The sequence below is a fragment of the Lissotriton helveticus genome, chromosome 9 (genome assembly GCF_964261635.1).
Source record: "Lissotriton helveticus chromosome 9, aLisHel1.1, whole genome shotgun sequence".
NCBI lineage: Eukaryota > Metazoa > Chordata > Amphibia > Caudata > Salamandridae > Lissotriton > Lissotriton helveticus.
The window spans coordinates 359274169-359300528 of NC_136070.1; the positions used below are offsets into that span (position 1 = coordinate 359274169).

General features: G+C 40.1%; 1 protein-coding gene across 1 annotated transcript in view; it reads right to left on the reverse strand.

The window, feature by feature from the left end:
- LOC144781325 (alpha-1-antitrypsin-like) overlaps positions 1 to 26360 on the reverse strand; it is a 150885-nt gene that overhangs the window by 83351 nt on the left and 41174 nt on the right. The window contains exon 2 of the mRNA XM_078660102.1: positions 2478 to 3164. Coding sequence (XP_078516228.1) covers positions 2478 to 3147 — 670 coding nt within the window. The 5' untranslated portion in view covers positions 3148 to 3164. The remainder of the gene's footprint in view (positions 1 to 2477; positions 3165 to 26360) is intronic.

The window sequence follows — 26360 nt, forward strand, 5'->3', positions numbered from 1 at the left end:
TTGTACTTGATTGGTCTCTAGTATGCTTTTATGAATTCAAATCTTTACAGTTATGGAATTTCCCACTACATTTTTAAAAGGCCTGCAAGACGGTTTTAGATAGGTAAAATATTTTTCATACATAATACTTTTCTGAAAGCAGGCCATTGAACAGAGCAACGTATCCTAATAAATGGGGAATGTTATAGCTGGTTTTGAGGTCAATTAGATATTAAAAAATTCCAGAAGAGGGAACATCTAATACGGTGAAAAATAGACAACACATGTTGATGTGTTGTGCACTGACGTCAACGTATCAAATAGAAAAATTAAAAACTACTGACATACATAGGCTCAATTCTTAAAAAATATAAATAAGTAGTGTACATTTTTAAACATGCAGTTTCTATGTGTCCCTAAATTATGAAAGCATGAACTCAAAAAAAATTCATGCAAAATGCATGGATTCTCTGAGATAAAAAACCTCAACCAGTATTTGAACAAGCAGATGCCATGTGAGCATGAGTTTGCATGGATGTCCATGCTTGTAAGGAAGCAGTTGTCTGATTTTTAATCACTTACTTGCAGATGCATCAACGTAGCCTTTTGCTATTCCTAAATAGCGATTTTTAAGGAATCGCTATTTAGGAATAGCAAAAGCCTATGCATATAGGAATCGCTATTAAAATAGCGATTCCTTAACATTCCTTAATTGCTACTCGCAAATTGCTAGTCGCAATTAAGGAATGCTGTCCCATTCATTCCTATGGGCCTACAGGCCCATAGGAATGTATTGGAGATTGCATGAGCAATTTGCGAGTACCTGTAGGTACTCGCAAATTGCTCATGCAATTTCAAGGGTGCTAGGGTGTCAAAATGACACCCTTTTGAACCCCGGAAATTGATCTATGTACATATGTTGCACACACACATGCCCTAAGGGCATGTGTGTGCGCAACATGAAACTTTGAAAATTGCACAAAAGTGCTTTTTTCAAAGTTTTAGCAAATTACCATGAAGTCCAACTTCATGGTAATTTGCTCCCCCTATTAGCGAATTCGCTATTTTTTTTACTTTCATGCATTGCATTTAAGGAATCTCAATTTGGGATTCCTTAAATGCAATCGCAATTTAAGGAATTTCAATTTAGAGATTCCTTAAATTGCGATTTTTGCATTTGGGATGATATATCCCAAATGCAAAAATACCGGGAGCAAAGGGGCACATTCTGAGAATCTGCCCATTTGCTCCCGGTATTTACTTTGATGCATCTGCCAGTTAGATGTTCACATTTCATGCATGTGTAGGAGTTCCTTGCATTTATGGAAAACTAAATAGACTGAATCAGATCCAATATTCATACATTGAAATTTGTATCTTTTGGGCATTGGTGTCCATTTCTTTCTTTTATTGAATATTTTCCACATTGTTTTCGGGAGGGCTTCTCTACTGCTATTACACCCTCCCCTTGACTCCTCCCTATCCTAATTTCTTTCAACTTCTTTTTTTTCATGAATCCACTTTGCTGTACCATGGTTTAGTGCATCCATTCAGGTTTGGATTTTTTGCCAATCCCTGCAACCACAGTTTGGTGGAAACAGTTTTTACATGTATAATTATTTAAGTTAATTATAATTCATGCAATTTGACACTATAAAACATTGCAAATCAAAAACTTTGCATTTTTCAGGCCACATTCAGCGATAAGGTAACTGTTGGGTTTCCAACAAGAAAACCATATATGACTCCCATCAGAAACCCTTGATCTGATGGTCCAAATGCCAGTGAATTGCTAAGTTATAGTGATGGCGGTTTCTCCCTTACCATCACTAATTGTCCCTCTCTAAGACCAACATATGAGGCACAGTGGGCCTGGGTAGAAAAATTAGTCAATGACCCTGACCATTGACCGCTGCAGGTCAGATCAGACATGACATTTGTATGGACTAATGCTCAATATTCTGTTCATCCACAGCACCACTGGATGCAACAAAGGCAGTTCGATCCCTTCCAGGCAGGCTGATCTCAAAATATGGCTCCTCCAGAGTGGGGGTCAGGACCTCCTTTGATCTGGTGGACTGGTCGTTCACTTGCTTGTGTCTAAATGCCACATGGCTCCTTTCTTCTATACTTATTATATGTGCCATTAAGCTTAACACTTTGTAGAACTCAGGGCTAGACTGGCTACTGGGCATTTTGGTATGCTGCAGACCTGGGGGCTGATTTCGTTGATGGGGACCTGCGTGCGCTGAATGAAATCCGTTTTGCTTTGTTTATTTCGAAGCACACGCAGGTCTCCATCAACGAACTTAGCCCCCACCGCAGTGACATCAGCCCCCAGCTTGGCAGCACGCCAAAACACCCGGTAGCCAGTCCGTCCCTGGTAGAACTATGAAACACCAGTGATAGAAATGCATGTTTCTAGGACTTTGTGTGCATAATGAAAACAGTAGTTACATTGTGTCTACTGACATAACAAAGAAATACTTATATGTTACCTTTAAAGAAAATATAATTTACGAGAACCATTTGTGTTCTTTGGTCAAGAGTCGAAAGCAAATCCACAATTTTTCCATTTGTGTGTGTCTCAACATAATCATTAATCTGCTTCTTTGCTTCTTCATTTTTGCTGAAATCCGAAGAGAATGCTTCTGAGTCATAATATTTTTTGACGTCCTCTGTAAACTTTGGCAATACTTTTAGATTATTGTCTATAAAGAGGGCATTGCCCGTGTTCAGCAGCAGTTCACTGTTGGGAGTGTTCAACTCTTGGAGGAGATGGTGGAAGCCTGCATGTATTTCTTCCTCTGAGGTCTCAGTGAGATTAAATCTCAAACCGGCAATGATCTGATCGAAAGTCAAAGACTTGGCCCCAAGAGACAGCATGCCCAAGGCAGTGGAGATAGACACCGGTGAAAAAAAGACATTATCAGAGCTACTGCTCTCACTGATCTGCTTGTAGAGATCGAATGCAAATTCTGAATTTCTGGCTGCTATTTTGTGGCAGGCCATGCGTTCCTTTCCTGATTGTTCATGTTTAATGTGATCATGTCCTTCGTGAGGTTTATGATGGTGGTCATCTTTATCATTGTGGTCCTGATGATGATCACAGTGTATCACGCCGTGAAGGACACTGAACATCAAACACAAATAAATGGCAGGTTTCATTTTCCTTTCAGATGCGTCTGCAGATAAAAGAAAAATTGATCTCAGTTAGTTGTGTCAACTCTTACAAACAAAACAGTTGCCTCTCGGCATATTCAAATACTAGGAACTATCCTGTGTAAAGAAAAAAATCTCTTCCCCAGCCCTGCAACTCTATCAATCACCAACAATAGGACTTTTAGAATGTTGCTTTGTGTGATTATGTCTGTTTGGGTTTTGAGATGTTTCGTAATATAATAGATAGCTCTTTTATTCCCCTTTCAATTAATTTAACACAGGCATGCATACGTTTTGTGGTTCTGTAGGACCTTCTCCTGCCTATGTCATGTTAACCAGACTGAAAAGACTAAAACAAATAATACGATTAAGTTATCAAGCAATCTGGATTGAAGAATGACTTTTCCAAACAATGTAATTTTCTTTTTTAAAGATTTTTAAATGCAATCACTCCAGATAGATCAGGAATATGCGTGTTGCACTGTGATGGGTTTTATTAATTCATGCTGGTTCCCCCAGGAAAAAAAATAAAATGATTGATGTTGACTCTTTAAAATATCGGACACTAGAAATGGTGACATCTAAACAGATCATGCTATCAAGGGTTAACGATTATAATAAATCTCCCACAGCATAGCTGCTGGAAAACTCCTTTCATTGGTACAATGTTCTGGCCTGGGCTGTCTCTGCTTAACAAATATGAATCCCTATAATTTTTAAAGCATCTGTTTTTGACGTGTTCTGGTACCTGAGGCATGTCTTGAACAGTATCATATGCTCTCATAAAAATTTGCTTTCCTTTTCTTAAAACCCCAAAAATTGTTAACATGGGACTTGACCAGTACTTGGCAGACCACTACATTGTCATTGAGCGATTGAACCTTTAATAAACAGGGCACTCTCAATTGGCTGCCTATGTGCAGGGTTATTCTTGTTTGGTTATATGTGTATGAAGCTTGAAGAGAAGGTAAATAATCCTCATCTCTACATGGCTTTTATTGATCAGTGAGATGAGATTCTCGTAGCACCAATCGACTTCTCTCATAAAATATGTTTGTCAAAAATGTCTAGTTTATAAACATTGGTAAAAACAAATTTTGTTTTTTGAAAGGATTGTGGATCAGGAATGGTACTACCCATATATGAATTCGAATAAAATTATGGAATTGTAAAGACCTCCTTGAGAGTTTAATTTTTTGTAAACTTTCTCCAGTCACAGTTTGTGAATTTTATTCGATCATACTGAAGATCAAACATGTATCTGAAGAAAAATATTAATTATAAAATACCGATGCCTTTATTTTTGGGGCAAGAGCTTTTCAGAAAATAGCCTTTCTCTACAGTGTTATGATTAAAGACTAAGACCTATTTCTCAATAGATTGATATGCTCTTGTTGAACTCCCTAGTTTGACAGGAACAAGGGCGGATCAATATTCCAGAAAGAACCTTTGGGTATTTAAGATGTGCAACTGTACCGTGGTTCATTATAGACACATTTTACGTGTAAACTTTCTAGATATGTTTATTACTGGAGCCACAATAAATGTAATAAAGGACCAAACCCTAGGTCACCAAGTACTTTTATTATGTGAATTCACAAAACAACATATGCTCAAAAGCAGTGGTTCTTTACTTCTGTGGACCCCACTTAATCACTACTATGACCCGGAGCAGCCACTGAATCATTATTGGAATCCAGAGACCCCCACTGAGACATTACCGAAATGGTGGACCACGTGTTAAGCATTTTTGATGATTTGCATAAACTAAAGAAACAATATAGACACCGGTACCCTTTAAACAAATACACCAATTCTGAAATATTGTATTTAATTCACAAACAAATATAAAAAAACTAAATCTTAATTTCAATAGAAAGATTAGAGTTTTCCTAAATTCAGTTGAAGCCACTCATCATCCATAAATTTAGTTTGATACACTTGGGCTGCTCACATGAATAAATCTGAGGATACTAACTTAATTTTTAGCCTACAACTTCAAATTACTAGACATTTACAGAACGTCTAAAATATCCAATTTAGCATTTTGCTTCTTGATTTATACATACTTTTTTAATCTGTTAAGTTTTTTTTTTCTAAGCAGTTACGGCTTTGTGGACCCCCGGGTGTCCCCTGACCACAGGGTAAGAATCACTGCTCTAAAACCATAATACAGGGAAAAATGACACAAAATAATTTATGAATAATGTGCAAAGTAGTACTAAAGGAGTATTCTTTCAATTACTCTTCCATGCCTTTGCTAATGATCTCTGATATGCCTACCTCTCTATTAGTGAAAGTAGAAATAAGGCACAGTCCTTTATATTTGTACTAAATCAATGTGACACAAACCTCCAAATTGAATTCTCATTTTGTATGTTTTTGATGTCGATTCACAGATGCATGTATGTGTAAATACAAGACCACTGCAGGAGTACTCTTTTACGTACTTTTACATGCTTTTGTGAATTGACCTCTGTAAAGATGAACATAGAAATGGCACTGCAGAAATTCGTGAATAAGTGAAGGCATGCCTCAAGAAAATATGGAGAACAGAAAACATGTCTATATTCTTAAATGAAAAACATCAAAGATTTTTGAAAATAAGTAAGCTCTATTGAACAATTAGATCACAAATACTTAAATCCTTGAAATGTTATAGTGTTTCAAGCCATTTTGAGAATTGGACAAATCATTAAAACAGAACTGAGGACAATACACTATTTTACTGGTAAATATATTTTTGTAGGGGATCTCATAAAGGAAATGAAACATTATGAATTTGGATACTTAAAAGAAAAGATTTCATGATATCATGAAAACATAACTCTGAACAAGGTTAGTTATCATGGAATCAAAGTTTTTAATTATTCTCAAGCAATCGAACAGCAGACTCTGAAGTTTGTCAAAGACTTTCAAACTGCAAGGGCTGAAGCAAAATGATAATTTGTAGTAAAGTACTCAACAAAACAAGTCATTCCGACAATTAAAACCTCTAAATACAGGGGGTTAATAAGCTGGGCACAGGTCTAGTGCAATGGTTTCTGCAATACATCCCAGTCACAATTGTCACCAGTTTTAACAAAATGTTTCTATTTTGTCAACTGAAATAATACACCTTTATACTCTAAAAAATAGTTTAATTGGTTTCCAAAAACTTTTAAACAGGTATCATAAATCTCAATGTTTTAAAGGTTTAAGAAATCCAGAGCGTAAAAAGGCAGATCAATTCTCTATTTTATGATTCCTTGAAAATAAATATGCATATTAGCTTTACTATTATTAATCAGTTCTCCTATACAGTCCAATAATAAAAGCTCGGTCATGTATGATAACTACATTTCAAAACAATATGCTTGAGAGACTCAGCTTCAGGATTGGCAGAACCTATACCACCTCTGATATATTAGTAACATATGCCTGACCCTAAAATTGGCCTGCCCAACATATGGTATGTGAGAAACAATGTGCCACACAGGCACCCCCCAATTAATGCAGAATGGAAACCGATCTGGATGGTTGCCAATGAGCAGAACATGTGGTATAGCAGAGTCGGGGATGTCCTAGGAAATGGCATTAATTGGTGTAACTATAGAGGACGATGAGTAGAACGAAGATGAGTGACTCTTTGGGGGTCGGTCCTGGGTCATTGATTCAATTTCACCCAAATTAGATGTTTACGCCTGTATTATTTATTATTTATTTATTTAAGGATTTATAGAGCGCCTGGTGACCCGAGGGCATCCCCGCGCTATAAAGCTGTGAATTGGCTAAGAGGGGGGAAGGGAGGAGCGAAACTCTTTACTTGGGGAAAAGCAGCGTTTTAAGTTGTTTGCGAAAGCGAAGGTAGCAGGGTTCCAGTCGCAGGCTGCGGGGAAGCAGATTCCAGCGAGAGGCTGCCTTTACAGAGAAACGACGGCCTCCGGTACGTGCCCTCCTAAACTTGGGGACATTCGCCAGTCGTTCGTTGTCCGAACGTAGGGACCTCAGGGCCTTGTAGGGGGTAACCATTTCTTCCAGGATGGAGGGGCCTTGTCCATTTAGGAGCCTGTGGGCAATGCACATAGCCTTGAACTCGATCCTCTCTCGAACTGGTAACCAATGGAGTGCTTTGAGGGCAGATCTTGCGGAAGATCTGGAGGGGAGACCACGCAACATCCGAGCAGCTGCATTTTGGGTTCGTTGCAGCTTACCCAGGGTGGATTCAGGGGCACCCAAATAGACAGCATTACTGTAATCCAGTCGGGCAAGAACTAGTCCTTGAATCAGTAATTTCCTGGAAGGGGGGAGTAGGGGAAGAATCTTGCGGACGGACCGCATAAGACAAAAGCAAGTACCAGCTGTTTTTGTAGCCTGGGTTTTCATGGTTAGGTCTGGTTCAAGCCAGACCCCCAGGCTCTTAAGTTCTTTCTTGGGGGTGGGCACCTCACCCAAGGAGTCGGGCCAAACAGATGGTGAAATAGTTGTCCATTTCTTGCCCATCAGCATGACCTCTGTTTTAGACCCATTGAGCTTGAGCGAAGATTCGCACATCCAGTGATGGATCTTCTGGAGGCAGTGCAAAAGACTGTCTGGGCGCTGGTCTAAGTGTGACAGTGAGACGACCAATTGTGTGTCGTCCGCGTAGCTCACGATCTTAAATTCAAAGGGGGCAACTACATCTTCCAGAGGGGCCATATAGGCATTAAAAAGGGTAGGGCTCAATGAAGAGCCCTGGGGAACCCCATTTATCAGAGGAAGAGAGTCAGACCGGGAGCAGCCATCCCAGACTTGAAAAGAGCGGCCCGAGAGAAACCTGAGACTTTCCACTTCATACTTATACTTATTGTTATTGTACTGTGACTTGCTTATTTACGATGCACATTGTGCAAATGATCCATAAATTGTATTTGCTGTACACTGAGCAACTGCTCACTAAACAGATTACAAATAAAAAAAATTTACCCTCAAGGCTTGCTTGTTAACTGTATCCTGATTGACTGTCAGAAGGCCATTCACACATGCCTACTCTATTACATCCTCCCAGTCTACTTAATAATTATACATTAAGTAGGTGTAGGAATGCCTATCATATTAGCCACCTATACATAGATTCACACCTAAGCCGAGAGATGAAGCAGCCCCTCACACACTTTCTCCCTCCTGTATGCAGCTTTTCTTTACTATATTCCTTGCTTTGGTTAAAGGAAAATCTTGGCAAGTGTTTAGAAGGCAGGTTGGTAACAGTGCATTTATAAAAACGAACTCTGTTATGCCAGAACTGTGGATTTCGAAGACATGACAGACAGCGGCGTGGATTTGATTCAAAATGCTGTTTTCTCGGGCATTTAATAATTGTACTGCTCAACTCAATGCACTCATTTAATCAACAAGCAAAGAATTAAGCCCTGCGTGGATTCAAATAAGGCCTGGGCAAAATGTTAACTGTGATGATAAAACTTGCATAATGTGCAAATTTCATTCCCTGTGAAATTTCCTGAAATTTTGCAATTATTGGTTTACCCTAATTTAAATCACAGAAGAAAGTTCACACAAAAAGTGTGCCATTCTTTTAGTGACTTTTTAAGCAAGGTATTGCTTCACATATGTTTCCACTTGAGATACTGCCAAATGACATTGAACATAATTTCCACTAATATACCAAAAGTGTTCTGAACGTTCGTGAAAAAAGTATGCAATTTCAACTCCCCTAATTTAAAGGTGTGCCACACAGCATGCAGATATTTGCAACACACATATAGCCCATTGAACTATTTCTAAAATCAGAACTTGTGAACTGCAGGTTATATGGGGTTTCTCCAATACCTGCATGAACCAATTGATCCATCTCAGTGGTTGTTAACCTGTGGTCTGGGGACACCTGAGTTTTGCAGTGCCTCTTCATGGGATACCAGATGTTTTACAAACATTAATAATGTTAAAATGAATAAAGTAGGATTAATAAAGTATATACAAATAAAGAAGTGAAACTGAACATTTAAAAAAAATATCAAAATTTGATTGTGAATCAGATTCAATATTCCAATATTTGGGCATTTGTTTGGTGTATACATATTTTTTGTATTTGTGTATATTGTTCTGATATTAAAATCATAGAAATTGCTTAGGTTAGGGTTCTCTGGTTTTCAATAATGACTCAGTAGGGGTCTCCAGATTCCAGTAATGATTTAGTGATGGTCCATAGCAGTTAAGGTTAAGAACCTCTTATCTATCTCATTTGGATCAGATTTGGTTGGGAAACATCACTTACAACACAACTTTTACCACGCAATGCTTTTACATCGCAGCTTTTACAACGCATACCACTACAAGGCATTGCGCTGGGGGGCGCTCTAGGATAGGGAATAGGTTAATTTACTATCCAATAACCTTCCCTAGTGTCCACGGGGACTGGAGTTGGAATAGTAAATTAAACTATTCACTATCCAGCACCCAAAAGCGCTATGCGTTGTAATGGTATGCGTTGTAAAAACCGCGATGTAAAAGCATGCATGGTAAAAGCATGCGTTGTAATGTCGTACATCCAATTTGGTTACATGAGGTTACTGACATTACTGTTCCTGAGGCACATTAACATTGCTACGAAATTGACTGATGGTGGCATCAAGTTGCATGTAAAGCAATAGGAGTACACCTGCATTAACTGAAGAGTATTGCAGAAGTCTGGTCCTCAGTGGGTTTATGAGCTGAGAGTTGGCTTGAATTAGATGTATCTCAAAGGCTGTCAAATGTCTATACCACAGTGATATCCCCAAGCTGACACATAACTAAATTATCATAAAACACCTCGGTTTCCTATTTAATTGTTTATTCAGAAATTCTCCTAAATAAAATATATTACTTTGTATTCATCCAGTATTTGGCTTCATTATTTAAAAAAAATATCTTGGAGGGAACCCCCCTCCTCAAACTCACCTTGGGAGGGTTACGATTGTGAGGCTCACTGACTGACAAAATGCTGTAACCTGGCCCTCCACTTCAAAAAAGGCGGATACCCATGCCTTACAATGTCCATTAGAGGTAACTGATTACAACAAAACAGTATAAACAATCAAACCAAACGAAAAACACTATGTCAGGAAACTACATTATTGTAATTTTATTAGATGCAATAAATAGGATTTCTTCATTATCAACTAATCACTATAATGAGTTTGAGCCCAATATAGAATCAATTTCTTGTTCATCCCTTTAAGGAAAGAATATGGTATCACCCAATCATTTAGCAAATCACTTATTCCTAGTTTCTCTGCTCAGCTTATTTAGTTGTAGACAAGGATTTTGGGCCAGATGTACGATGTGATTCTGCATGCCCAAACAGGTTTGCAAACCTGTTTGCACAAGCAAAATCAGTGCTGGTATGTACAATTCCTAAATACAGAGTCACAATTCATTAATATAATGCGAGTTGAAATTAGGAAGGGGCGTTCCCTACCTAATTGCATCTGAAATTCAATGTACAAATGTTTTGTGACCGTAATTGCGGTCGCAAAACATTTGCAAATTACCACCCTCTTCAAGAGGATTTTAATAGGGTCGCAGAAGGGAAAGGGTCCCCAGGGGACCCCTTCCCCTTTGCAAACACAGTGGACAATAATTTTTAGGGGCAGGCAGTGGTCCTAGGGACCACTGCCTGCCCTTTAAAAATGAAACGAAAACATTTCATTTTTTTCTTTTTCAAATGCATCCCGTTTTCCTTAAACGAAAACGGGCAGCAATGAAAAAAAATGCTTTATTTAAAAGCAGTCCCAGACAGGGTGGTCTGCTGAACCCAGCAGGCTACCATACTTGGGAGGGCCTGCCATTCCCAATGAGGTCGCAAATTGTGAGAGGCTCATTAATATTCATGAGCCTCTCTATTTGCGGCTCCATTGGGAATCGTAAAACAGTGTAATAATACTGTTGTACATGTATATTAGCGCTTTGCAAATTGCAAGTTCCAAAAGAGTAGCAATTTGGGAAGCGCTATTTTGCGCATCATACATCTGGCCCTTAATTTTGAATCTTTTTCCAATAAAGCCAGCAGGTTTGCTTTCTGTCCCCTTTATTTTGGCCATAATAAGAAAAGGCACCTGAATTATGGGGGCCTAGCAGAGCACAGTCCAATTCCAACCTGACTGCTTGAAATAGTATAGACTTGTGTAACACTATTGCTTTCTATGCGTACGCCTCTCACAATTTTTATGCCAAAATTAATAAGTTAGTATCTAGATAGAAGATGCATAGATAACTAGAGATGTATCCCCTCATACTCTGTCATTCATCATTCTCATATTGAGAAAAAACAAACAATTAAGAATTAACTATACACGCACAACAAATATATATGAATATTGAACTACAATTTTTCTAGGATGCCTTTATTGTTCTTTGCTGAAGAGAAGTAAATATGGGCCATATATAATAACCATACACAGTAACATATTTTACCATTATTCTTGTTTATGACTACCTTTAGTAGCAGAGACACACAGGTCTGAAATATCACACGGGTTTTACATGCACCTTTTTAACATTGTTCTGAATGTACTTTATGCATGAAATACTGTGGTGTCTTGCAACTTTGTGATTTGACACTTTCCAGATAATTAGGATTATAAATCATTTCTAGTTTGTGCATGCCTAAAGAAATATTCCAGAGGATAACAGTAAGAAATCAGGTTATCAGTTGGGGAGGGGGTGAACCCCTTCTCTACCAACAACCACAATCCTTCTGAGGGGCAACCACAAAAGTCACAAATTAACCTGGGCTTAACAATCGTGTAGCTTGACACAAAAACAGTCCGGCTAGCTTAGAGACACTGTTAAATATTTCTGCAGCACACCAATAGTAATAAAGTGAATACACAACACAAAAGGTGTCCCACACTAATTTAGAAAAACAGCCTACAATGTAATAAATGAAATAAGACCAAAAAACAAAGGTCCAATCAGTAGAACCCATTGATATCCAATTTTAAAGGTTTAATTCAAAATAGAGGCAAGAAGCAGAAAGCTAACTGGGGGTATCTGGTTATGCTAGACCAGACAAGCTCATACTGACCATGATTGAGTGCATGCTGGATACAGGCACCAGGTTAGTCTTGCTACAAACAAATGCCTTCACAAATTCCTGTGTGCAGAAATCAAAACTTGAGGTCTGCATAGGAGGAGCCCAGCAGTTGCCAGCCAAGGGCCCAGGACCAGGAGAGATACCAATTGGGTATCAAGATCCCACTTCAGCCGAGGTCAGCAGGGTTCAGGCTGGTCCAGTTTTATGTCCAGGAAGTTCAGTGGCAGGTCCAGGCAGGGCCAGTTACAGCAGGTTAACTTAGAAGTTGCAGGGGAGCCTCTGGTGCTTGTTGTGTCCTTTTAGCCAACTGACCCTTGTTGTCACTCAGTGTAGCCTGGGATGAAGGGAGCAGATCCCGTCTCCATTCTCACAGAGTAGGGTAGGCCCCAGGCAGCAGGGCAGTTCTCCAAAGAACAAGGCAGGATTCAAGTAGCAGGGCAGCCCTCTGCGGGACAAGGCAGTCCTTCTTCTGTAATGACCATAAGTCCAGGAGTGTACTGATGAGTGATTCAGGAGGTCTGATATTTATAACTGGTGCCACGCTTTGAAATGGGGGAAACCCCTAAATCTGGTTCTGAAAACGTCCTTACTTATTCTATCTTCCCCTGCCCAGACCCCAAAAGGGTTCAGGGTGAGGTGTCACGTTCATTTGTGAGTGTTGTGGATTCCAGCCTTTGAAATGTAACTGAAGCAGAGAACAGCTCTGACCATCCCATCCTGGCAGGATGGCCGTCTTCCAGCTACACCCAGGTCCTATTGTTCACTGTCTGAGCCAAAAACACGTTCTAGATTAGGGAGGAATTAACAGACCCATCCAGCTGGAAGCTAGCTAGAATGCCTCGAATAGTTTAAGGTAGGAAAATTACAACTGTCTATAAGTAGCATTTTCAAAATTGTAATCTAGAATCCGATATTAATTTGAGTTCAGGCAGGACATTTCTAACTGCTCCCACTCAAAAGTTATCATTTAGTAAATGTAATATGGTAACCCAGTATTATCCTATGAGAGAGATAGGCCTCACAGTAGTACTAACCAATTTAAGAGTTGTTCAATACTAGGACATGTAAAACTCACTTTTTAAGTACAAGGCATCTTTCCCTATGGGCTGTTTAGAACCTACCTTAGGGGTGACTTATATGTATTAAAAAGGAAGGTTTGGTTTAGGCATGGCAAAAGGTTCTTTTTGCTAGATAGGATTGGCTGTTCAAAATGCACTATAGACTAAAATGTCAGGCCTGAGATATATTTTAAAAGGCTACTTTTAGTGTGTGGCACAATAAGTGCAGAAGGTCCACTAGTAGCATTTAATTTACAGGCCATGGCTACATGTTGCCCACACATACTAGGGAATTTTGAGTACATTTAATTTTTAAATCGATGTAAGCCACTTGCAACATGTTAAAAGGATTGAGCACAAACACTTTAGCACTGGTTAGTAGTTGTAAAGTGCACAGAGTCCTAAAAGCCAACAAAGACGTGTTCAGAAGCCAGGAAAGGAGAAGGCAAAATGTTTAGGGGGGACCTTTCAGAGAGGGCTAAGTCAAGTAATACACATGTGGAAGCAGAGATTAGCTATTTGACTAGCAACTGTTGGCTATTGATATGAATGCAATGCTGCCCGCAGCCATGAGGAATCCTTGCTATCACCAGCATCTTCTGTTACATGGATTGTGGCATCAAATATTCTTGTGCCTGTATTTGACCCATTAGTTGCAGGTCCTTCAAATTATTCCACTTGCCTCTTCTTACTTGTATCTTCAATCTCAATTTCTGCTCCCTTGAGGGGTTAAATAAACACACTTTCATAGAGCTGTTTAGACATACCACTTGATAGAGCTGGAATCTTTCAAGACTAAACGATTCACTTAATGGGAAATGAACATGTCAATGCCAAGCCAAACCCCTCTAGTGAAACTCATCAGTCGAATTTATGATTAAATTAAGAAAAGCCATTGAGTAATATGAGGTTTACTAGTCACTTTTTAATGTATATGTTATGGTGTAATGTAATGGTGGTATTATTGAAATCATGAGCAGACAGAAAGACACATAAATTTAATGTAGATTGATTACTTACTTACATAATTTCTTGATTTCCAAGAATAGAAGGATCAAAAGATGTGGCCATAAACATTTAATCTAAATATGTGTTCTTCTTTGTTTTGGTATTTTTCATAAGATAGGTTGAAGGGACATTATTAGTTGTTGGCATTATTTGTGTTTCTAGACACCTTGGAGCTTTTCTTCACAGCTATTGGGAAGATATTACTCCTGCACTTGCCCACAACATTTTTCTGCACATCATTTCTGATATCACTACCTATACCAGTCACTTTCTTACTTTTATATCCTGTAGTGTGTATAATTTTGAATGATTGGCTTTCGAGAAGCTTGACTTTTGTTTTCCTACATTACTAACTCTTAGTCTCCTTTTCAATGTATTATTGTTTGAAGTATCCATCCCTTTGCCTCAACTACAATGCCTTTGTTTTGAAGAGAAATGGTCTCAAATTTGCATTCTTCTGAAATGTCACCCATCTTATGTCACAGGTTTGCCAACTCTAAAATTGGGTCAGGCACATTGCGTGCTGTATTAGGCCCTTAACCTTTACCATTGTATACCAATCCTCTAAATGGTAAATTATGATTAAGGGCCTTAGTACAAGTTTGGCAGTCCGAGTGCACGAACACCGCAGCTGCCAGGAAACCCGGAATGCCAGTGGTCAATAGACCGCTGTATTACATGTTTACTGTGGTGACCACGGGGTGGGTGCACAGATTTTGCAGAGGTGGTGCTTATTTTTCCACATGTATTAATGCCTGTGTAAGCGGTTCAACTGCACACATGCACACATATGCAGGAAACGTGGAAAAATGCCACCTATCCATTGCCAGGGTCAGGCCCATAGTTGGGCACTTCCGACAATGGGTATATGGTACAAAAAGGACTCACCTGTATATCACCACAAACAGGGTCGTAATCCTTGAGGTGAAGATGCTGCTGTGAAGGGGGACCTGAAGAAAGGGATCCATGTTAAACTGTGACCCTAAGAACCTGAATGGGGTGAGTACGCATCACAAATCCTTCGTTTCTGCTGACTTGAAGCTAGCTGTCTCACTGCGGCAGTCAGCTTGTGGATAAGCCAACTCGTAACATGGATGGCGGTGAAACTCCCTTGTTCTGTCCTATGGCAGCTGCCTTTCCCCGACTGTGACCCTAGCGGTCTTTGGTGTGCTGGCGGCATCTGCGGTTCAGCCGCGGTCTTCCCAAATGCTATCTGCACAACTCCTAATACATCTGTCAGCCCGCCGAGCTTCGAACTGTGACCGCGGATACCCCAGTCCAAGGACTGCCAAACTAAGAATAAGGCCCTAAATTTCATCTGAAGTGGCCGGCACTGCCATCGAATGGGCAATTAGGGAATCCAGAAGTGTTCTATGAAAGTCAACATGGTCAGATTGAGTCTCTTAGAGAGTTTAAGAGATGTTAAAGTCAGATAGCCTGCCTCATTGGAATTTGATGTCAATATGTGCAATGCATCTTGGTGTTTCATACTTACTCCTATCCTACTACCTTGTTCACACACTAAGTGCACTACACAGCCACACTTCTATGTATGACTGCAATTGTGTTAGACAGTCAACTGTAGTAGCATATAACTTTGTTGTGAATAAATGTAAATGTATATCATTTTTAAAGGCAGCATATCAGTAGGGTTGGGAAGAAAAAACTACTGAAGTTACAATACCAAGACACTGCAAAGAGACATCAATGTCCATTTTTATAAAAGACAAAGACATGATCTAATTATAGAGGGCAACCTCTACGTTTGACTGCGATAGTAACATCTTCTTTAGAATAATAATAATATAAGTGTAATTGACAACAGTTGCTCCTGATGTAATAAGCAAAGAACAGGTGTAGTTTATCAAACTCGAAATCTCTGCTTAGGACAAACTTAAAATAGATTCCATTATATGTATTGGAACTCCAAAGAATAATGTTTTTTCTATATTTATCATAGATGGCGAGATACTTTCAGTAGTGTGGAACAGAGTATTTTCATGGCTAAAACGAAACGAATATTGTAATTTATCACTTTTTCACGTGTTGCACTCCACAATCGTAATCTCGCCAAATGATTGCAGGCCCACTGCAGAGCATGCTCAATGTTGTTTAAAAGTTTTCTTCACACTCCAAGGATAGAAGGGTCCTTACGATGGAACTCCTCCGTCCCCTAATCCACCATTGAATCACATGAGAGATCCCCCTACCAGAAGTCCGGTAGCCTAAGGGTGCCTTGGTTAGTGCCAGTATAATATAGGAAGAAAGAAAAAAGCAGTTTGTGGCAAATTGGCAAATCATTTTTTAAATGTAATGATTCACATACTTGTGTGCAGTCTTGAGAAGGCCCTTTTGTTTTGGGCTGAAATGTGTTGACGTTTATAACAAAAGGAGTTCTAATCCTTGAAGAAACAATACCAAGACGTATTTGTACAAAACATGTGACTGGTAATAAATGGTTCAATCTTTAATTTTTCCATATGAAGATTGAAGTTTTGTCTTGGGTGTAATATGGACCCTAAATACGAGCAGACACCTTTTGGAGACATTGATTACAAGGATTGTGTACCAAGGAAATGAAATAGAGTGATCACACTTATTCTGTGTATTGTGCTGAAATAAAATGGTAAATTACCAACTCTGACATAGTTTCATTGTCTTAAATGTCAGCTATAAGTCTGAGGCAATACATAATAATTGGTTCACATTTTAAATATGCATGTTATATTGATTGATTTTCATTAGTGACTAATCCGCTATTGCTGATTTAATAAAGCTATTTGTTAGAATCTGCCTTATGTGGTGGAGGCACTGGCTATTTGTGGCAATTAATATGCAATTGCAATTGAGAAGCATAAGGTGGTAAATGCTTATATTCCTAAATGACCTGAAGTTTACATCACTTAATACTGAACAGTTTGTCAGGAATTGTTCAATGCCCAAGAAGGCCTCTGATTACATTGTTTCCACTTACTTTGATGTATACCAGACTGTTTACACTATTATCCAAATGAAGGACCTATATTGGGCATTGTACCTAGTACCTCGGAAATGCTCCTGGTAGCGCTTCATTCTCTGAGTTAATGTTTGAGGGAATCCCATGGACTCCATTGATGTGGAGTTAGTGGGTATTCTGAGTGGAACTCTGATGTTTCCTCGAGAAAGGAGAATTACTGTGTGAATTAGAAATTCTGAGTCTGATTTATCCAGTAAGTTTCCATTAACACCCATTAAAATTGTACTCGAACTAGAAGATGCTTTGAGATGCCACTGCCAAATCTCAATAAACTGCAGTTGTTTTAACACCACATAGTTTATATTTGACTCTAGGAAGTTTCCAAGAAGGGAGAGCTCAGCAAATACAAATTTCCCAAGCTGTATAACATAATACCATTACAGTACTGTGCAACATAATGTCAGATTTCATCAAGTTTTAGGAACCATTGCTTAACGATAATGAAGAAAGTAATGTGCAAACTAATCTATCCTATATATCATTAATAGGCTGGGATCCCAAAGATTCCAATATGAAATCTTTATTGATGTGCTCTGCTCTAATTATAGCCAGATTACAGAATTTAATATCTGGCTATTAAGGGAACGTTTGCAAGTATTGGAATGATGGCAAAACATACAGACAGGAAAGCACAACCTGTAGTCTCAATGATCAGGGCAAGATGATTAACTGATTCTTGTTTGATATGATTATATTACAGAGCAAGGCATACATTAAGGATATATAAGAAAGATAAATTATTTGATACCTCAAACTGTTATCAGGAAGATGTTATAGTTGAGGAGAATTACAAAATCCTACAGGAGTCAGTTAAAAAAAACTAGGATGATATTATACCACTAACAAACTTGACACAATGAGTTAAACCATCAGCCCATTGGTTCACAGAAGTACTAAGGCAAAAAGAAACACAATGCAAAAAATAGAACAGCATTTGAGGAGAGTTAACCTACAACAGGATAAGCTGTGATTGAAAGACACATTCAAACAATATGAAGCTGACATCATGAAAGCCAAGGAAAGTTACTATTTGAAGACAATCACAGAGGCAACAAATAAGTCAAGGACAATATTTGATTTGATACCGAACTGAGGGGCATATTACCAAGGGCTTTATCTCTGCTTTTTTGGCTTTAAAAGCCAAAAAAGCAGAGATAAATCTAGCGCCCTATCAGCAACAGTGTGCTAACACGCAAATTTGCATGTAAGCACCCTTTTACTCTACGCTTCCCCTTGCATCTCTAATGAGATGCAAAGGGGGCATTCCAGAGTACAATACTAGGAGAAATGTCGCTAAGCGACATTTTACCTATTATCAAGGATATCGCTAACTCTGTTAGCGATAAAAAAGCAGTGCTAACTGCGGTTAACGCTTCTTTTTTATGTCTGGTATTTTTCTGATTTAGCCATGATATCCTATGAAAGGTGAATATCATGGCTAAGTATGTCTATCCCTATCAGCATGCTATCGCCAAACCTTGTGGGATTATCGCTGTATTTCCAGCGATAATCTCACAATTGGCACCTTGCGCTATGAATTTTATCGCTTTGGAGATAAGCGTTGCTGATAGCACGCTATCTCCGCGATAACAATCAGAGTTGGCCGGCGATAATTATCCTAGCGCTAAGTACGCTTAGCGATAATTATCACCTGGCCTTGTTAATATGCCCCCTAGCAATCCCCACTTGTACAAATCAACCCATAAATCCATCACAGGGGCTCTCTGATAATCTAGTTCAGGCCTTTTTTAAATAAATGTAGGCCATTTTAGAAGAGATAAAAACAGGTCCCAGGGGTCTAGATCTACTTATAGAAGAGGAAGGAATCAGAGGGTCTCACATTGAACAGGTCTCCACTAAACTAGAAGAAATTGAAGGGTTGTACGAGGAGAAATTTGGATCACTAGCCCTGACAAACTCCTCAGGTTTCCGACTGGACCTCATTCAATCTAAGATGTAAAAAGAGAGGGATGATGAATTATTTCTTTGCATATTAGTTATTGCAGTCAAGCACTGAGGACAGGCATAGTACCTCAAGCCTGGAAGAAGGCATTAGATACATCGAGGGCAGATAGAAATATACTTGGTAAATACCACCCAATCTCACACCTCCCCTACTCGATAAAAATATTTGAAAAATACATTAGCAAAAGCGGGTAAGTTATTTGGAAAACCATAACATTCTGAAAATTGAACAAATGGGCGTCATGCTAACTGACAGGACAGAATCAGGTCTTATTCTGGCATTGAACGAGCTGAGAATGATGGTGGATAGAGGTCAAACATAAGTTCTGACTTTATTAGATTCATCTGTTGCGTTTGACATGATTAACCACTGTAAACTAATCCTCAGACTGAAGGAAATAGGACTGGAAGGAACTCTACGGCAAATGGATGTGAGTCCTACTTGACAAACAGATCCCAAGCAATCTCTCTTCTGACCTTCCCCTAGAAATATAAGAGCACAGATCAGTGGGTACCACAGGTGTCTACGTTGAGCCCCATACTTTAAAATATATACTTGCGACATCTGCTGATCTTTATTTGATTATATGGGATATCGTTTGTAAAATAGAGCAGATGATACGCTCAACTGTGGAATACACCTCCAGCTCCCCTGGTCTTTTCAGTTTCAGAAAGAGTTTGAAAACCAGGCTCTTTACGAAATAGAAATTGGGGCAGTACCGGACAAAGGTTTATTTCGCCAAGATTCCTGTCAGGTGAACGTTGCACTTTAACAAGTGCCTGTTACTTACTTACTTACTTATTTACTATTTATGGTATTTAACAAAAAAACACTTTATTTAAAAAAAGGGAAGGCTCTAAGTTACATGAAATCACTTCTTTTGTGGTAACTTAGCTTAGGTGCACTGGAGAGTTACGCAGACAATACACCATCCGTCTGTGTGGCAGAGGATATTATGTCCCCCACCATGGTGGAATTGCATCTGCCATATTTAGAGATCACCGCTAACCCAAAAGTGAGAAGTGTTTAAATAAAATATCAAGTTGTAAATATCGGGAGAAAGAAATATTGGAAAAAAAGTATTGTGATAATGAAACAACGTGCTGCAGAAATAATCGTTGTCAAGAATATTTTTTTGCAGATAAGTAATATCAATGTTAAGAATATCGGTGTTGTTAATATCATTTTCAATGATAGGGTTGGAAAAAATATTGCTATTTATTTATTTTGATGGGTTTTAGCACCTATATTAATTTTATGTGTAAGTGTAGTTGGTTTACTCATTATAAAAGTGTAAGTCAGTAAGTGTGAGTCATTTATAATTTGTAATATAATTGCTAGCTAAGCTGCTAGTTTTGTAGGGGATAAGGTTGGAAGTTATTTAAGTAATAATTAAGTATGCAATTGATATTAATTATGTACATAAACAATCACAAGGCAGCACACATGGAAACAGCAAAAATGGGAAGAAATATAACATTTCTCCTTGTTTTGCCTGTTTAAGACTAGGTTTTCCCTGGTCTTAATGTTGGCGCTGCCTCCTATTTACGCTGCTCCTGTAAATATGGGGCAGTGTCCAAATCAATGGGAGTTGCGCTGGAACACTTTACCCCCTCTTTCACGCTAAGTGTTGCCTGAAAGGGAGCCTAATTTACAAAGGGAAGTGGCTTAACACTGCCTAATAGTGTCGTTGTGTTGGTGATAGGGGCTTATACATATGCCCTAAAATTTGTCATGCACATAATGTATGCTGGGTGGGGCCAGTAAGTGATAGCATAATGTTGTGAAACCTGATAGGCACCTCTCATCACATGCAACAGTGTAAAGACAAAGTAGGTTTGGGTTTTACATAAGGCAAGGCCACAAAAGCACAGCACAAACATGCACAAATGTATACAAAGACTATGCACAGAGAGCGGGTATACAGACAACCATTTTTCAAAAGGTCAAAGTGGCATTCATGCCATGCACCCAACTACACCAATCCAAAAAACACAGGCAAAATCCAGGTATCAATACACACACTCCAAGAGTTATACAACACCCAGTGCAGCAGGGGAAGCAGAATGAAGTGCATCACAGAAGCAGAAGTTGATGGTTAGCTGGAAACAACAAGTTATGCACGTCCAGAAGTCATTATGTGATGAATAACAGTGAACCACACACAGACTTGCACCAGGGGATCACACAGTAATGTGCACTAGATGCGAATTAGGGTTGCACTGTGGGAAGCACAAGCTGGTATATCACCTGGGAGCACCAAAAGCCATGGTGTGCCTACTATGAGTACTGGGTTGTTATACATTGGGTTACTGGTTGACTGAGGAGTGCAATCAGGCTTAACTTAAGGAGGCAATGTGTAAAGTATTTCTGCAAAAGCTCAAACTGTACAAAAGTGAAAACCCCACACAAAACGATTACTACATCTTTGAGAACAATCGAGCAAAATGTAATAGATAAAACAAGACAAAGAAGTCAAAAATCCAATCAGTAGGATTGTGTTGTGAAGTTTTAAGGAATAAACTGCAATATACCTCCAAAAAGCATAATGCGCCAGCTATGGCTATCTGGTTATGCTGGAATGGGTCAAAGTCAAACATTTATGCTGGCTGCGATGGAATGAGGGTTGAATACAGTCCCAGATTAGTCCCGCAGAAGTTTTACCTTCTCAAGTTCTCCTTGGAGAGGGTCATGAGGAGCAAGAAGAGCATCATGAACAGCAGTCGTCATGGTGTGGAGAACAGACTGGGAGTCATGGATGGGTGGGATGGAATCGCATTGGCAGTTCTATGCTTGCTAGTGATGCTGCAGTGCAAGGAGACAGGCTGGTGGCAGCTCACACTGAATTCACATGCAATCGGCACAGTTCCGGCATGAATGGGCCTGTTTGCCGTCACGAAGAGTCCAATAGCTTGAATTCACAAGCTCGAGAGCTACACCTAGGGTCCAGGACTTGGGAGGCACCACTTGGGGTCTGGAACTCACAGGGTCCAGGAGTTGTTGGGAAGCATGTTATGTCCCTGAAGTACAGAAATGCACAGAAGAGTTGGTGTATGAGGTATTATTTTATACACTGGTGCCCTAGTTATGGAAGGTGGCAGAAGCTTTAAGACAGTGCCTTCAAAATGCATGGAATTCCCTGCCTCCCCTGCCCTGGCGTTAAGCTGACAGAAGTGACAATGCAGGGATGTTAGGCCCATTAGTGTAGCGACAGGACACTGCCTATTCAGGTGTAAGTGAGGCTCTGCCTCATTACTCCCTCCAATCCTGCCAGTGACAGCCCACCCAGTCATACATGAGGTCCCATTGTGTGTGTTCCTGTCTAGGAGGAATTCAAAAAGCTCAACTGCCATCTACATGTGACCAGAGACAGGCTGCAGGCACCAAGTTGCTAAGGCAAGAAAATGACGTAGATACTGGTTTCAGAGTCTTGGGATGCCAACTAAATATTAAATTTAGGGGCATTTACAAGGGAGTGAGTGGGAGCGGCCAATGGACCCCTTACCTAGGCCCCTTACCTAGGGTGTCTACACCCTCTATTATGCCCACCTACTATGGGAGGGGGACTTACCCCTATACCTGATTGGAGAAGTCCCATCATCTTCAAGATGGTCTGCAATGAAAAATGTTCTTCACCTCACCTCCAGCACCTGAGTGATGGAGTTGGCAGAGGGGTGAACACCTCCTTTTCTTTCCTTGTTTTCCTGCCTGTCTTCTTGCCAAAGGGGTGTGAGGCCAGGAGGGGGGTCTGCTCCTTCTATCAGGAGTCTGGTGGCTCAGTGGACTAATGCGTCTACTGTAGGGCCTGTGTTCGACCTCATAGTCACAGGTTCAAATACCAGTGGGTCCACTCAGCCTTTCATTCATCTGAGGTCGATAAAATGAGTACCATTGAGTTGGGTAACAACAAACATCTGTTATTCAGCACCAAGATACCCGTAGTGGTGAACATGCACTTTAGAAAATACACATGTTATGCTGGGCTCGTGTTTTAAAGGCGTCAAGGATTTTGAAGCTTCCTGCGACAGATGGCTCTTCCTGACCTGTGGGAGGTGTGAACACCTCCGCCCAGGGCCGGCATTGTTCTCGACCTCTGAGTGCACAGTAACTTACCCCATGAGGTCAGAACTCTACCTGGTGATGACAGGCTAGCTTAGACCTGTCAGTGACCACACTTAGGGTTGATAGGTTTCAGGGTATCCCTCTAAGGTGTCCTCTGTGTGCAATTATTAATACATCTGCCACTGGAATCATCACAGGTTTATTAACATGAGATGTTTGGTACCAAACATCCCATAATAAAGTGAAGCCATCATGGAGCTGGGCAACTCATAATGACAATTGTCCAGCCCATGTACTCTCTAAGGATTCTCCGTTCAATTACAATATCAAAGAATCAACATGGATATTGCAGGACCATATCTGCTCATGAAGATATGTCTTTACATGAGCTACAGTGCATCCCTGCTTTAGGACTCTAAGGCATGCTACAGGCGTGTCTTACCCATATCCCATGCAGTGTCTGTGGGCATGGCACACAGGGATGAGCACCATGTTGATTCTTTGGTTTTGTCTGCACCTAAGCACACAGTCCGCTATGGCAGAGTACATTGCCTTGGTGAGGGGTCCTTAGGGTGGCACAATTTGTGCTGATACCCTTGGGGTCCCTTTTCAGTGCCAATTCCCTAGGTACCAGGGGTACCATTTACGAAGAACTTATAAGGGGTTCTAATGTTGTGCCAATTGGGCAGCAAAAGCTACAGTTTGAGGAAAGAGCTTCTGGCAAAGGGGATATGGTTGGCAGGGACCCTGTGCAATTGACATGATTTTCCAGGCAAAGCAGTCAGGAAGTGGATCTTTGTATTTGCATGTTCAAATGAAAAAAACACTTCTTTCTTTCTTTCTTTTCTTTCTTTCTTTCTTTCTTTCTTTCTTTTTTTCTTTCTTTCATTAAGAACTACTTCAATACTGATACAGCCATTATTCGGAGCTGCTCCGAAACAGATCACGAACAATCTCATATTTATTGCACTTTTTAACACATCTGCTTGTCAGTATAACAAACCTTCCATGCACACACCTTTGCATATAAAAAGAGGGTCTTTCTTTCTAACTCTGCACCAACAAAACTTTAGATGCATGTGTTCCTGCATTGATGTATACTTAAGGTCACACGTAAAATCATTGGCCTCTATCTGACGTCTGCAGCCCTTTTGTGTTTGTTCCAGAGCACCATTAGATAAGATGTTCCATGAAGACCTCATCCAATCCTAATAACTATGCATAGGATTTCCCCAGCCCTTGCATTCATCTAGACACGTTGGGCCTTCTCATACACTGTACTGCAGTTTGTCTTTCTCTGCCTTTCTTAGTTTACCTCCAGTTTGTTGTAAATGCTGAGTTGTTCACTAGTTTAGCCTGGAATGGCTCTCATGTCGTGGCTCAAGAGGGTGGTGGTAGAAGGCACTGTTGAGTCAAGTTGATCACCGATTAAGTCTTGGCTCTCTCAGTTCCTCCATTACATAGATGCATTCACTCATGTTGAACAATCTGATCCTTTCCCCATCCCTGCCACTGTCTTGCAGCCTCTTCATCCTCTTTCTAGTTTTCAGGCTCTCTAGAATTTGCCTCTTTCCATTGATGTGTTCCTAGAGTCAGATAGTTTTTATCCTCAGCCTCCCATTTCTGCCACTCCTACACCTGCAGTAGTCCAAAGCCCAGAATGATCTTTTCAATTCCCTTACAGCATGATGAGCAATTTTATCTGTTTCTGGCTATTCAAGAACTTCTTCAGGTGATAGTTTGCTATGTTATTGTGCCTGTCAAATGTGCTGGTGTTCCCCTGTTATTAGCCGAGAATGAAGGCATAGTGACTAGTTCAATTCAGACCATGTAAATGAATCTTCTGATGGCTTTGGATATTGTTTTCGTTGTGAGGAGGAGGGTAGTATATAGGTTAGATAGTGGGGAGAGTGGCTTTAGTGACTTGAGAAACATTTTAGTCCCTCACTGCAGTAAGGCCTGTGGGTTGATGGTGTGGGCCAATGTTAGAGGTGACAATGGCAGAGTCACTGTGGTTAATGAGACAGCACACAGTAGAGACAGATCAGGAGGGACTCAGAATGAGTTGGTACTTTAGAAACTACTGGCCATCGATTTGTGGGCCATGCAACAGGCCTTAGTGTAACACTTGAAATGATCTTAACAAACGTTACTCAAGGAGGCTCATGGCCTTGCCCCTAAAAATAACCATCTAAACATATTTGTCTCAGCACCCACAGAAACATATACGTCAAGCCTCAGTTTGCTTTCTGTCCACCCGAATAGGAAGTTTTCTCCCTGACCTACCAGTTCTGGGCTACTGGAAATGCCCCTGACATTCCAATCCATGCCTTTTCATTTGTCAAGGAACTCCTCCAGACCTTGACACTGTGGTCTGTCTTTTTACTTTCCTAATGCTGTCTTGTATGTTGCACATCCTCTCTACACCCTATCAAACCTGGACCTCTGAACTCCGACCAATTGATCCCAAAAACAATGCCTCTTCACATTGTGATCGATTGTGCCTGGATCCAAGCCAGTACAGCTTCCCTTTTGTACCTAACAACCTGCCTCTACCTTCAAATGTATCCTCTCCTCCCGTAATACTGCCCATCTTAAGTCTTGTCCTCTGCCACTATTGTTTGTGCGGGTTCCTCCCTTTAACCCTCAATAGAGTAGACTTTAATGGCTTATTCATTAATTTTACTTCCCACCCTTAATCCTTTGATCTCTATAGTCTGCTGATTCCCTTTTCTGCTGCTATCACTTCTTAATACAACTTCCTCCTCCAGATCTACAGGGTCTAGACTCCTATGGCTTGTATCCATTCCTTTTGTGCATTCCTCTTGATATCAACATACAACTTCTGGGTCCATGTCTTCTCTGTTGGTACATAGTCTTTCCATGTTGTATTTCCTTCCTTGCCTACCATGATGATGAACAATGCAGATCATTCACCCACACCATGCTCGTGTCATCTCCAGAGTTGTTCATGCTTTGTCCTTTCCAGTCTTACACCTACTGGGACCTCTGCAGTCTGGCCCATGCTTCCCTCAACACTCACATTTCTCATTGCTC